The 14,846-nt window shown below is 44.4% G+C and overlaps 1 protein-coding gene and 1 non-coding gene across 2 annotated transcripts in view; both read left to right on the plus strand.

Moving 5' to 3' along the window:
* Vax2 (ventral anterior homeobox 2) overlaps positions 1 to 14,846 on the plus strand; it is a 28,146-nt gene that overhangs the window by 8,959 nt on the left and 4,341 nt on the right. Inside the window, exon 2 of the mRNA XM_021165758.2 lies at positions 13,773 to 13,960. Coding sequence (XP_021021417.1) covers positions 13,773 to 13,960 — 188 coding nt within the window. The remainder of the gene's footprint in view (positions 1 to 13,772; positions 13,961 to 14,846) is intronic.
* Positions 1,554 to 1,655, plus strand: LOC115031347. Its single transcript, XR_003836988.1, has one exon. It is a non-coding gene; the product is annotated as a U6 spliceosomal RNA (small nuclear RNA).

Here is a 14,846-nt window from a genome sequence, read left to right on the forward strand (position 1 = left end):
CTCTCTCTCTCTCTCTCTCTCTCTCTCTCTCTCTCTGTGTGCGTGTGTAAATGCATGCCCTGAGCAGCACCTGGTGCAAGTACATGCAGAGGTCAGAGCAGGACAAGGCATATTGTCCTCGCTCTTTCTTTCTGTCTAATTGCCCTGAGACAGGGTCTCTCACTGAACTGGAAGCTCGACATTTCGCCATATCTGTCAGGCTGGCTGATGAGTTCAGATCCACTTGTTTCTGACCTCAAGTGCTAGGGTTTCAGGCACAAGCCATCTTTCTGTGTGGGTGCTGGGGACTCAAACTTAGGTCCCTGAACTTTCAGAACAAGTGCTTTTGCCAGTGAGCCATCTCCCCAGCCCCAAAGCTGCATCTTAACTTAAACCAATCATTTTATTTTTAATCTTATTTTGGAAAATATAATAGCCTGTGAGATCTTTCACTGTATTAAAGAATTGTTGCCTGGGTTTTGCTGTCATTTTGTTTTGCTTTGTTTTAAAATGGTGCCTATCCCTGAACTTGCAGTAATTCTTCTGCCTCAGCCTCCTGGGTGCTGGAGTTGCAGGTGGCCCCACCACACTTGACATGGACATTAATGTTCATTGCAGTAACAGTACTCTTTTGGTGGGTGAAGTAGCATGATATTTTGTTTAAAAATGTGGCCATACCAAAGAAATAGGACTGTCCCTGCCATGATGACAGTGAACACTGGACAGTGTCCAGCCACTGTACTGTTCTCTTTAGTTCTGTATATGCTTGAAATCGTCATAACAACATGCCTACAATCACAGATCATTTCACAGGTGCGTGGTACGGTTACAGTTACAAGATAAATTCCTAGACGCAAAATTCTAAAAACACACGCTAGCTCGTGTTCCCAGCAAGCAAGAATACATAAGTCATTCACTGCTTCCTCCTAACTGATGTCATTCTTTAACTTTTAGAGTAAAACCTTTTCAGGTGAACAAACAAACAAACAAAACCACAGTTTTAAGCTGCTAGTGAGGTTAGACCTGTCTTACTCGGTATTCTGCATTTTCATTTTCTCCACTGTGCATTAATTATTTACGTGTTGAATTGGCTTCTGTTATTTCAAGTTTGGAAGAGCATTTTTTTAAAAATTTAAGATTACTTTTTGCCTGTATGTATGTGTGCCTATGAATGCTTTCAAGCCACCATGTGGGTGCTGGTGGTGGGACCTGGGGACCTTGCTAGAACAGACATGCTATCAGTGGCTGAGCCTCTCTCTCCAGCCTTGAAAGGCTATTTATACACTAAGGAAACAAGCCCTCTTTCTGTGGCTTGTGTTGCAGACATCCCTCGGGTCTTTTTCTTTTTTAAAATCTTTCTGAGATTTATTTTGTGTGTGAATTGGAGTTGAAACTGTCAACACATCTAATGACTGTCTCCATTGGGGACTCTAGAATTTAGTCCCTGATTAGACTTGGGAGGAAGGAGTGAAGGAGGGAGGGACGGAGGGAGGGGCAGAGAGGGGGGGGGAAGGAAATGCCGGAATTGTCACACACCACAGGAAGACACTTTTCACTTATGAAAAGGATGTTGGGTGTGGCATCAGCACACACATTATAAACTTGGAAAGACACCGGGATTAGCATGACCCCTGTGCAAGGGTGACATGAACATTTGTAAAGCATTTCACATTAAAAAAGGGAAAGAGGAAAAAAAAGGGAAAGAGGGAGGGAAGGAGGAAGGAAGGAGGGAAGGAGGGAGGAAAGGAGGGAAGGAGGGAAGGTGCTGGGCTTGCTCATGGCCCACCCACACTTCATGTCTTTTGTCCTTACCCTGGACACCCAATGCCTTGCAAGTGCTATGTTAATAGTCATGAAATTGCATTGTTTAGGAAATTGTTAACTAAACAACTTGATCTGCATTCGCTTGAATCCTTGAATATGCGCACAAACACACAGCTGAAGTGTCTGAGAGTTTGGGGTGAAGGCTGGGAGAACAGCAGGAGAGCATTTCTCCTGTGTGCTCAAGGAGCTAGGGTCTTCCTCAGCACAGGGTTGGGGGTTAAAAAAATTATACCTAGGATGGTGAGAGAAATTTTCCTACTCTGATCAACTTCTAGTCTTCAGAGGGAACAGAGGGGGAGGTGTTTATCCTGCCAGAGTGCTCCCAAGTGGGAACGCACAAACACACCGGGAGTTTACTGTACAAACAAAAAGTGCACACAAACACGCACATGCATACACACCCACACAACCTCACACATCCCTGCTGCTGCCCTTGGCCATGTCTGGTGAATGTCCATGCAGGTTAGTCGATGAGGACAGTCCTCATCCTGACTAACTGCTCCAGAGAAGCCAAGGGCTCTCTGGACTCATCAGTCTCTCTCCTCTTACCAAGCTTTGACACATTTTTGTTTGTTTGCTTGTTTTAATGGAACCACATTAGGATGAATTTGACTTCGTCAAATTTCCAGTGTTGCTGTAGGATGGAAAGCTCTTCAAGGGTTCCAGGAAGGGCTGTGTATTTATTGCTGTTTGTTTGCTTGTTTATTGGTTTATTGATTTTATGCGGTACTGGTTTTCACACAGAACATGGCTCTCCAATGCACACTCTGATCCTAGCAGGAGCCTCAATCCCTCCCTTTAGTTCCCTCTCTTCCCTCCCCTTTTACCCCACTTTCTGTTTTTCTTCTTCATGGTTTTCAGCGAATAGGATCAATTCTAGAACCTAAAAGCGAGAGAGAACACGTGTCCTTTGTCTTTCTGATTCTGTTTAATGTCATTTAACTCCCATTAATACAACAACTTCCAGTCACATTTATTTTCTGGTAACTGACTAATTCAAAGCATGCTTCTTTAATTGAAAATTCCATTTGTTTATCTCTGTGTGCATGCGGGTGCATGCATGTGCATGTGTGTGCATGCATGACAAGTCACAGCCCTTGTGTGGAGGTCAAAGGACAACTTCCTGTGAGTCTGCTCTCTCCTTCCACCTCGTGGATCCGGGAGATGGAAACCAGGTCACCAGACTCCATGGCAAACGCCTTACCCACTGAGCTCTCACTGGTGCCCAGTTTAATTCTTCTTTATGGCTGAATAAAACTCCATTGTGTTACCACACTCTGTTTATCTGCTCGTCTGTTGATGGGCACCTAGGCAGAACCCATATCATGGCTATTATGAATAGAGCTGCAGTTGTGCCCCCAAACCCCAGTACTTCTCATATTGTATGAATTTGTGTTTCTATTAACAGTCTCAGAGAACCTAATTGCCCTGACTCTAGCCAGCAATTTCCTAGTCTGAGGAATAAAATAATGATGTCTCAGCAACCTGAAAACAATCTCCCGAGCTGTTCTCTCCGCCCCTTTCTGACTCACCCTGAGCCTGAGCACTTTCCCATTTTATCTTTTTCTAAAGCTTTATTTGTTTATTTTTATGTATACATGTTTATTATTATATAATAATATATTATATTAAAATACAATATATTGTAATGAAATTATTTCTGTTGAGTAAACTTTTTATGTCAATTTATAATAAAAGCTAAAATGCCCTTTGGTTCTATTTATAAAAAAAAGCTTTTCTATATGTACCCTTGAAAACAGATTTTGAAGAAATCATGTAAGATGATAAAGCATTTGAATGGTACAATAGATGTAAGAAAATTCAGTTTAAAAGAAACGTTTGTTTTTACATTAAATGTTTATTTGCAATAAAAAAACAATATATTATAAGCTTATATTTTACAGTATAGATAACAAATATATAATCAATATATCAAAATATATTTACAATAAATACAATAATAAAATACCCAATAAAACATAATTCTATAATATAAAGTATAAATAATTTACTAAGTATTATTATTATTTTATGTGTAGGAGTTTTTCCTGAGTGAATGTCTGTGTACCACATGTGTGTCTGGTGGCCATGGAAATCAGGAGAGGGTATCAGATAATCTGAAACTAGAATTCTGGACAACCGTGAGCTGCCATGTGGGCGTTGGCAATCAAAGCCAGGCCATCTAAAGGAACAGGCAGCACTCTTAGCCACCGAGCCATCTCCTCACCCACACTTTTTCTTTTAATTTGCCGCTTGTGCTGCGTCTCCTCTGGATAACTTGTTCAGTTTTCCACCGGACTGCCCAGTTTTGGCCCTGGTTTTGAGCATCTGGGTATGTTCTGACTGTTCTGCGTGTTATGAGTCTCTGCGCTTAACTCTCTCACTTCCTGCAGAAGAATTTGCTCATAATTAGTCTCCTTGGTCCTTGTTTTCCTTTTTGTGTTTTGTGCCTGTGTGTGCATGCGCATGTGTTTCTTTGATTTTTGAAGCTCTATTTTTCACATTTAAGTGTTAATTTGGTATGCATGCAATGTCAGATGGATCGGCTTATCCCAAACAATGAGCTGACTGTCCAAGACCCAGGTCTTTAACAGCCCTGCCGTTCCTCCAACCAATATGAAATGCCATCTTTGTAGACACTCAAGATCCCTGAGGACCTGTGGCTCTGCTTGGAGACTCTCTTTCCAGAGTCACACCACTCTAGTGACTCTCGATTTGTGATAGATGTTGCTGTGTGGTGATGTAAGAAATGTCTCCTTTGTGTGTGTGTGTGTGTGTGTGTGTGAGTGAGAGAGAGAGAGAGAGAGAGAGAGAGAGAGAGAGAGAGGGAGGGAGGGAGATGGAGTCTCTCTCTATGTTCCAGCTGTCCTGGAATTCATTATATAGACCAGACTGGCCTTGTTTTCACAGACATCTTCCTGATTCTGCCTCTCAAGTGCACCACCACGCCCAGCTCTAGTGTGATGATTTGTATAGTCATGTAATCATTGACCTCGGTGATAAGTTCACAGAACCATTTTTAGAGGCACCCACGGTGCTGGGGAGAGCAGAAACCATGTGGGTCTGTTATCCATGTGCCTCCCTTCCATCTCTCCCCCATTCATTATTCCTATTTGTTCCCCTAGTCTTGCTTGTACTTTTATATCACACACACACACACACACACACACACACACACACACACACACACACATATTATATTCTGGATTTGTATTCTGGATTTGTCTTATTTCAATTAATACAATGATTTCTGTTTACATCCATTTTATTGCAAACTTCATATATTGATTCTCCTTTATGGCTGCACAAACTCCATTGTGTAATATGCAGTATATTTTCTCTGTCCATTCAGCTGTTGATGAGCTAGGCTAATTAGTCCTGCAATAGAACTGGCTGGACAGGTGTCTCTAACATATTGAATCTTGCCTATTCCTTTTGAAAGACTTCATCTTAACTATTTAAAATTCCCCAGTAAACTTGAGGGTGAATTCTCCACAAGGAATTTTTATAGTGGCAACATAATATTTCTGAATCAAGGCAGAAAGAATTTTATCTTCCTAGAAGTCAACACATTAAAGCCAAGTCTGGTGGTATACACCTGTAAACCCAGAGGCCGAAGCAGGGAGACTGCTGATCTCAAGGACAGCCTGGGCTACACAGCATGACCTTGTCTCATAAAGACAAAGGGAAGATGAACAATAACAGAACCACTCACACACAGCTTCAAGCAGAAAGGGACGAGGTAGGAAGTGACGTCAGGGAGCCCTTCAGGGTCCTGGGTGAGACAGGCCGAGGGACCCTGTTTGGCCTGGAGATTGCGATTGAAGCTTCCTGGTTTATTTAATTATCTTCTCTGCTCCCATTGTTACTTTGCCCATTTTAAGACTAATTTTTTATTGAAAAATAATTAGATATATTTTAAAATAAATGCTTTTATTTTTATATTTATTTATTTGGTTTTTCAAGTTTCTCTGTGTAGCCCTGGCTGTCCTGGAACTCACTCTGTAGACCAGGCTGGCTTTGAACTCAGAAATCCACTTGCCTCTGCCTCCCAAGTGCTGGTATTAAAGGCTTGTGCCACCACCGCCTGGCTGCTTTTATTTTTAAATTTAGACATTTAAAATTAAAAACATTTAAAAATAATTTAAATGTATTATTTCTCCCCCATCCTGACACAGGACCTGTGGATACAGAACCTTGTCTACTTTCTTGGTTCCTGTGTCCTCAGACTCTACAAGTGATACAATGATAAATATGAATTGAATGGTTGAATATGTTAGGATTGTCCTTATTGACATAAATGTGATAGAATTGTACTATTTTTCAACAGTAGTGTTTTTTTCAATATATTTCAATGTATTTCAAAAGTATAGTATTTTTCTAGATTTATTTATTTTATGTAATGAGTACACTGTCACTATCTTTAGACACAGTAGAAGAGGGCATCAGCTCCCATTACAGATGGTTGCTGAGACACCGTGTGGGTGCTGGGACCTCCGTAAGAGCAGCAAGTGCTCTTAACTGCTGAGCCAGCTCTCCAGCCCATCCTAAATGTGTTATCTTATACATTACCTTTTTTTTTAAAGATTTATTTATTTATTTATTTAAGTACACTGTAGCTGTCTTCAGACACACCAAAAGAGGGCGTCAGATCTCGTTACGGATTGTTGTGAGCCACCATGTGGTTGCTGGGATTTGAACTCCAGACCTTTGGAAGAGCAGTCAGGTGCTCTTACCCACTGAGCCATCTCACCAGCCCTATATATTACTTTCTTATACTCAGTGTCAGCTCACACGATCATCACCTCATCCCTTTTCACTGCTGTTAGATATTTTATAGTATGGCTCACAGTGTGTTAGATATTTTATAGTATGGCTCACAGTGTATTAGATATTTTATAGTATGGCTCACAGTATGTTAGATATTTTATAGTATGGCCCACAGTGTGTTAGATATTTTATAGTATGGCTCACGGTGTGTTCAGCCATTTTCCTGAGGGGAAACATTGTGGATGTCTTGAAAAGATTTTTTATTATCATCCTTACAGGATCTCTTTGTGTAACCTCTGTCTCCCAAGTGCTGGTATGAAAGGCATGTGCCACCACTGTCAAGACACCCTTTTAATTTTTACCATTTTTAATTCACCAATTTTTAAAAAGATTTATTTATTTTATGCATGTAAATTCACTGTAGCTGTCGGAAGAGGGCATCAGATCTCATTACTGAGCCATCGTGTGTTTGCTGGGAATTGAACTCAGGACCTCTGGAAGAGCAGTCAGTGCTCTGAACGCTGAGCCATCTCTCCCGCCCTTAATTCACCACTTTGCAATTGATGATCTGCTCACTTGAAACATAATGGCATGAGGAAATTTTCACTTAATCTTATTCTAAATAAATAATTTGTAGTCACCAGTATATTTAAGTTTGCTTATCACCGTAACAGGTCCTCATTTGGAATGTCCCTTACAGGCTGGAGGAATGGCTCAGTAGTTAAGAACACTCGCCACTCTTGTAGAGGACCTGAATCTTAGCACCCATTTTGCATGGCTCACAACCAACTTCTTCTAACTCCACTCCAGGGGCTCAGACAGCCTCTTCTGGGCCCAGTGGAATACACATCTGGGGCAGAGTGGTGGTGGTGGATAGCTCTAGAATGTCTCTAACCATAGCCCATTACTGTACACACATGTCTGGCAGTGAGTGTGCCCTCCATCCTATTGCCTGAGTGTGCCCTTCATCCTACTGCTCTCTGGCACAGCCATGTGAGCACATTCCGTTTCTGACATAACCATAGTCCACTTATTTACTTAGTGTTTTAGTATAGAGCACTTTTGCACATTTATTTATTAACTGGGAGAGGTATGTGTGAAGGTCAGAAGACGGTTTTCAGGAATTGGTTCTCTTCCACCATGTGTGTCTGTTCCGGGAATTGAACTCAGGTCATCAGGCTTGGCAGCAAGCCCCTTTACATGCTGAGCCATCTCTATGGCTCTAAAACTGAATATTTGCTTTAGCCTCATCTGAGCCAGGTAAAATTGTTGTGTATTAGTTACTTTTCTGTTGCTGTGATAAAACACCAGGACTGAAGCAACTTATAAAAGAAAGGGTTTATTTGGGCTTATGGTTGCAGAGGAAGCAGAGTTCATCACCATCCTGGCAGGGAAGTATAGCAACAGGCAGACAGGACAGCTCGACTTGCAAACTGAGACCTCACATCTTGAACTGCAATCACTAGGCAGAAAGTGTGTACTGGGAACTCTCAGTGGCTTTTGAAACCTCAAAGCCTGCTCCCAGTGACATACTTCCTAGAACCAAACATCGCCACCTACTGGGGACTAAGTGTTCAACCCAACCATCTGAACCCATGGGGCACATTTTCATTCAAATTTAACCTACACTTGGGTTAAATTGTTCCTAGTAAACATTAAAATAAGTTTTGAAATGGCAGGCATTTCTCATGTGCTGTTTTAAACCATCTTACAGCCTCGGGGTACACAGAGACACAGAGGACCATTACTGCCCTCTCTCTCCATGGATGAATCTATGTATCTGGTGACAACCCAGTCCCCTGGCTTTGTTGTTTGATTCTGCTGTGGTTAAATTCATATTTTGAAATCCTTATAGAGCCACAAGAAGATGTACAACCGGTGCAGAAAGATCTCGAGTTTCTACCACCCAGCCTGGCTTCCCTCATTAAGAATATTCACAGCACATTATCAAGGACAGAAGACAGAGTCAGGCCTGGTGCTGCACACATGTAATCTCAGCACTCAGGAGCCAGGAGCAATGAGGGTCAGGAGTTCAAGACCAGCTCCGGTACATAGAGAGTTCCAGGCTAATCGGGATTTCGGGAGTTTTTGCCTCAAAAACACAAAGCAAAACAAAAAGCAAACAAGAAAAATCACAAAGAAACTTGTGAGGGGGACAATCTGAGAAACAGCCATAGGCCTCCCGAGCTCCATCTATTTGCACTGTCTCTCATGTCTATGTCTGGCAGTCCTGTGATCCCTTGTCACGCTCATACGTTCATAAAACGGCTGAAATACAGACGTGTTGTCTTACCACAAAGGGCTTTTTCCTTTCTTTCTTAAAAAAATGTAAAGACTTATTTTTAATTCTGTATATGTCTCTGTGTGGTATGGGCACAAAAGTATAGGTGCCCTCAGAGGCCAGAGGCAGGTAGGTCCCCTGCAGGTAGAGTTACAGGCAAGTTCTGACCTGGCTCCTGGGAACCAAACCCAAGTCCTTTCCAAGAGCAGCAAGTGTTCTTAACTGCTGAGCCTATCTCTGTCCTGGAATTGTACCTATGTAATCCAGGCTGTCCTTGAACTCACAGAGATCCACGCACTTCTGGAATTAAAACCACATGCACACACAAACCAGCGCTTCTGGCTTGCAAAGAGCTTTGCAATGCTCTCTTTGTCAAATCTCTGTCAGTCACTGCTCTGCCCTCCGTCTTCCTAATAACATTTTGATGTTATATAATCAGAAGCATGTGCACATAGCATCTGGAGACTGACTTCTATTTGTTTTATTTTTGCACATATATAATAAGTGTTTTGCCTGCAGGTACAGCTGTGCACCACATGCATGTAGTACCTAGGAAGGCCAGAAGAGGGCATCAGATCCCCTGGAACTAGAGTCACAAATGAGTGTGCAGAGATTAGAACCCAGGTCTTCTGGAAGAGCAACCAGTGCGTGCTCTTAACCACTGAGCCATTGCTTTCTCCAGGCCCAGCTTCCTCACTGTGCACACCAAGCTTATCAACCGTGACCCTTCTTCACTGAGCGAGTAGCTCATTTATGGCTTTAGCATAGTTTCTCCAACCAGCCACCTGCTGGAAAACATCTTATTTCCTTTTGGAGGCCAATAAAAGAAAATTTGGGGGGCTGGAGGTGTAGCTCAGTTGCTAGAGCAATAGTCTGTAATGCATGAAGCCCTGGGCTTAATTCAGAGCACCAAACAAACCAGGCATGGTGGCATAGGATATGCCTGGAATCCCAGCAGGAAGATCAGGAGTTCAGGGTCAACCTTAGCTACACAGAACTTGTGGACAGCCTAGAATCATGAGACCCAATCTAGAAAACGAAACAGGTTCTGGAAAGATAGCCCATCTGTTAAGGTCAATGACTGCTCTTCCAGAGGACCTGGGTTCGATTCCCAGCACCCACATGGCAGTTCACAACAGCCTGCAGCTCCAGTTCCAGGAGATCAAATACCTTCTTCTGACCTCCGATGCAACACATATTGTATATGCATGAATACAAGCAAAGCACACACACACACACCCATATATATATATATATATATATATATATATATATATATATATATATATATAATAAAACTATTTGTTGGTTGTTTCTTTAACTCAGTAACCACAGGCTAGCTTCCAGAGTGGCTGAACCATTTTACAGGAAGCCCAGAGTCTGGGTCCTCAGGCGCCTGTGGGGCCTCCAGTGTTCCTCCTCTTCTCCTCCCTTCCTCCTTTCCTCTGTGGCACGTGCTTTTCTCCCCTCCCTCCCACCACCGCATTTGTAAATTCTTCTGTTCTAACAGCTGCACCGCCCTGTGGCTCTAACTTGCTTCCTCGAACACTACTGATGCAGAACATCTTTCTCTGTGCTCCTATGTGTGGCTTGATGCCCGGTGGTGGAGCAGGGGTTGCCTTTCTTGTGTAGTAGCCCTGAGTGAGAGAGCTGACCTTAGTCACCCACAGAGGTGGCGGTGGACTTACCCAGATATGGCTTGACCTCATGGTGTTCAGGCTCAGAAATCTCAGGGTAGCTCAGGGACCCGCCCAGGAAACGTTTGAAGCCTACATTACCAAGCATAAGCAACCTTCCTCCTGCCTGTTCCAGCAGACACACTGATCAGACCTGCACCTTTGCTGACAGGCTCTCTGAGAGTTGGAAGGAAGCCTTTGGTCTCATCTCACCGCTGGCAATGGTGGAAGCTTACCAAGCCCTTCCCAAGGTTGTCATAAATGCTGTTATTCTGGAATATGGAAAGTACTGGACCTGAGGTGCTAGGTGGTCTCGAGAGACCCATGTTTCCTGCAGCACCCCAATAGGAAGACCGCATCCATCAGACATACTGGGCTCAGAGCCTGGGTGGGACCTGGGCTGGCAGGAGGGTTCAGGGAGTCCCGTCTCAGTAGTGATGTCCTTCTCCCCACCCCCACATCACCCCACCCCCCCACTCACCTGCTTCCAGGGCTGACTGAACATGAAGGTGAGATGGGCCTGAGCCAGAGCTCACCCTGAGGGTTGAACATTCACTGGGGCAAATGGGAGCCGTAAGGTCAGAGCACGGCATGAGAGTCAGAAGGAGCAGCTAAGGCTACCTATCTGGAGCCGAGATTCTAAAAGTAGGACCACAGTCCTCTGGGGCTGCACGGCAGGCAGCATCCCCAACAGATGTCCTGTCACGTGCTCTCCAAAGGAACAGTGGGAATCTTCTCTAGAAGATTCCTTCTTGACTCATTGCTAAAGTGAGATTGTTGGCTACTATATTAAGCCTGACCCACAGTGTGTTCATGAAGTGAAGCAAGGGTGGGCGGCAGCTGTGTTTGCATGTTGGGGACTGAACTTTGTGCCCACTAGGCAAGCTGCTCCACTGACCTACATCTCCAGACCCTGCTTGGTGCTGTTACCGTTTGTGGAGAAAGGCTCACTATGGAGCCTAGGCTAGCCTTGAACTTGAGTCTTCCCACTAATATCACCCTAGTGGGAGGACTTCAGGAGTATCTTTCTACTCTGGGCATAGTCAGGGTGTTTCTAGGGTTTATTGAATACTGACAGTGGGGCCTCCATAAAGTTAGCTCCTCGTCTGTAAAGTGGGAAACGACAGTTCCATCTCCATGGAGACACTGGGAAGGTTCAAACTTAAGCCCAGGGCAGGGGCTTGTCTATGTTATGACCAGAGTCACTACCCTGTTAGCCCCACCCTCACACCTCTGGACTTTTTCACAAGTCTCTTGCTTTTAAATCTTTAAAAAATATTGTAATTATGTGAAAGTGTCTGTGGGGACATATGTGCACATGTGTATGTTGGCATATGTGCACATGTGTATGTTTACCCATGAGACCAAAAGAGAGTGTAGGACCCGCCCCCCGTCCCCAAAGTCGGAGTTATAGGTGTTGTGAGCCTCCCAACGTGTGCTGGGAACAGAACCCAGGTTCTCTGCAGAAGCAGCAATCGCTTTTTACTGCTGAGCAGTATCTACAGCCCCCATCTCACTCAGCCTTCTTGGGACTTAGCACATAGACCAGTTTAGAAACAGCTTCCCAGCACACAGCAAACACCACCTCTGCACCCCCTGGTGGAAGTGGGGGGTCCTTGTTGCAGCAGGAGGTGGCATTTGCAGGGGCTCCTGAACAAGAGCTAACTAGTTGCTAAATTGTTGTTTGTTTGTTTGTTTGTTTTAAGACAGGGTATCTTGTATGCCAGGCTTGCCTTGAACTCCTGGCCCTCCTGCTTCCATTTTCTAAGAGCTGGGATTGCAGGGGTGCAGCACCCCGTCGTCCTGAGGTGGTGATAAAGTTTCCAGGCCCCTGTTCCTCCCATGGAACTAACTGCTGCTAGTTCCCTTTTGTGATCGATGTATCCCACAGGTACAGGGCTGCCTGATTCACTGTCTGGTTATTGTCTATGCTAAAAGATCTCACATCAGTGGTGGGGAGCTTAGATTAAAGCATTTTCCCTTTCTGGGTGCTTTGTGATGCTCTACAGGACTTTGGCACTTCTCTCTCTCTCTCTCTCTCTCTCTCTCCCTCCCTCCCTCCCCCTCCCTCCCTCTCTCTTCTTCTTCTTCTTCTTCTTCTTCTTCTTCTTCTTCTTCTTCTTCTTCTTCTTCTTCTTCTTCTTCTTCTTCTTCTTCTTCATTTTTTTGAGACAGGGTTTCTCTGTGTAGCCCTGGCTGTCCTGGAAATCACTCTGTAGAGCAGACCGGCCTCGAACTCAGAAATCCACCTGCCTCTGCCTCCCAAGTGCTGGGATTAAAGGCATGTGCAATCACTGCCCAGCTTCTTTAGCTCTTCTAAAATGGACTCCAAAGCACCAGAGAGGCTATGAAAGAAACACTAAAGCCCCTGGCTGGAAGATAACCCAGCAGCTTAGCAAGGTGGTACCAGTTTTCAGTTGGGGGCCTCCTGGGGTTTTCAGTCCCAAATCTGCCCTCCTGTTCTCATCAGCTAACCTCCTATGAACCCCAGGAGGGAGCAGGGCTCCGAGTCTCCAGAAAGCCTTCTACGACTGACCACATTCCGTTCTAATCCATCTTCTCTGGACTTGAGGGCTTGTTTCTTCTTTGTTCCAGTTATTCCTTACTCTGCAGAGAGAACAGAATTCTGGATGAGCCATAGTGAGTCCTTTCTGCCCAGGCCATGATAGCCAACCTTTATGTTGAGGCTTACTCATTCCTCTCCCTCCTTCCCTCTCCCCACCTCCTTCTTCTCCTCTTCCCTCTTTCTCCTTCCCTCCCTCTTCTCACCTCATCTTTTCTGTCTACCTCCCTCTCTCTTCCTCTTCCACCTTTCTCTCATTCCTTCCCTATCTATTATCTATCTGTCTATCTATCTATCTATCCTCTATCTACCATCTATCATCTGTCTATCCACATATCTATCATCCATCTATTTATCTATTATCTATCCATCATCTACTTATCATCTATCTATCCATCTATCTATCCATTCATACATATATCTCCATATCCATTACATAGTCCTTGCATGGGGTTGCAGAGGAAGCTCAGCTCAGAGAGGCTCAGCAAGTTCTCTGACATTAAGTATTCAGGCAGGATCCTGAGGATTCCTAATAGAACCTTCTCAGGCCATGAGTTCAAGGTCAGACTGAGCTACACAGTGAAACCCTGTGAAGAAGAGGAAGGAAGAAGAGGAGAAAAGACACAGATGATCTAACCCAGCTAGTGAATTAACCTGGCCCCCTTCATGATCCTTGCAGATGCTAAGGGGACCATTCGGGAAATTGTCTTGCCCAAGGGCCTGGACCTCGACCGACCCAAGCGGACCCGTACCTCCTTCACAGCAGAGCAGCTGTATCGTCTGGAGATGGAGTTCCAGCGCTGCCAGTACGTGGTGGGCCGAGAGCGCACTGAGCTGGCCCGACAGCTGAACCTCTCTGAGACTCAGGTGAGAACCAGGGCAAGTTTCCCCCATCTGTCCTGGTGACCTCCTTGGTGTGTGGTGAACACCAGGCACCTGGGGAACCCCTTAGTGTATGAAACCAAGGGCTGATGTAGAGGGGCATGACTTGGAAGGAACATACAAACATGACGGTAAAAGTCAGAACTACAGGTAAGACAGAGCCAACAGTGCCAACAGGAGGGCTGGGCTGAGAGTGGCGGCACACACCTGTAATCCTTGCACTCTGGAGTGCAGGGAGAAGCATGCAGACCTGAAAGCCAGCCTGGACTATATAGTGAGACCCTATGTCAAAGCAAACAACATTTAAAAGATAAAGAAGAAAGGAAGAAAAGAAAGAAGGAAGGAAGAAGAGAAACAGGAGAAGATTCCATGGGTAAAAGTATTTGTTGGACAAACATAAAGATCTGAGTTCAAATCCTAGAACACACATTAAAAGTTGGTTGTGAGCACTGTAATCCCAATGCCCCGTGTGGAAGTGGGAGATAGAGTAGACTCCCCCCGCCCCCACTCCCATCTTGCCACAGTCATTTGCTGTCTAGTGAAAAAGCAAGGAAATCCTGTCTCAAACATGGTGGAAGACAAGGAACAATACCCTAGGCTGGCCTCGGATCTCACCATGTTGGCCATTGCTCACACATGTCCATATTCATAGACATGGATATTCACAATCCACATATACAGATGAAAGGAGAGGAGAGAAGGGACGGGAGAAACAGTCAAGTTTCAATAGAAGGGATCATTCATGTGTAAGGAAAATGGAAAGGCCATAGAACATTCAAGGTGCAGGGAGTGAATGGCTTAGGACTTCAGGCACGGTTCTAATGCTGTGGAGAGACACAATGACCAAGACAACTCTTTTTTTTTTTTTTTT

This window comes from Mus caroli, chromosome 6 (genome assembly GCF_900094665.2).
Source record: "Mus caroli chromosome 6, CAROLI_EIJ_v1.1, whole genome shotgun sequence".
In the NCBI taxonomy this organism is placed as follows: Eukaryota; Metazoa; Chordata; class Mammalia; order Rodentia; family Muridae; genus Mus; species Mus caroli.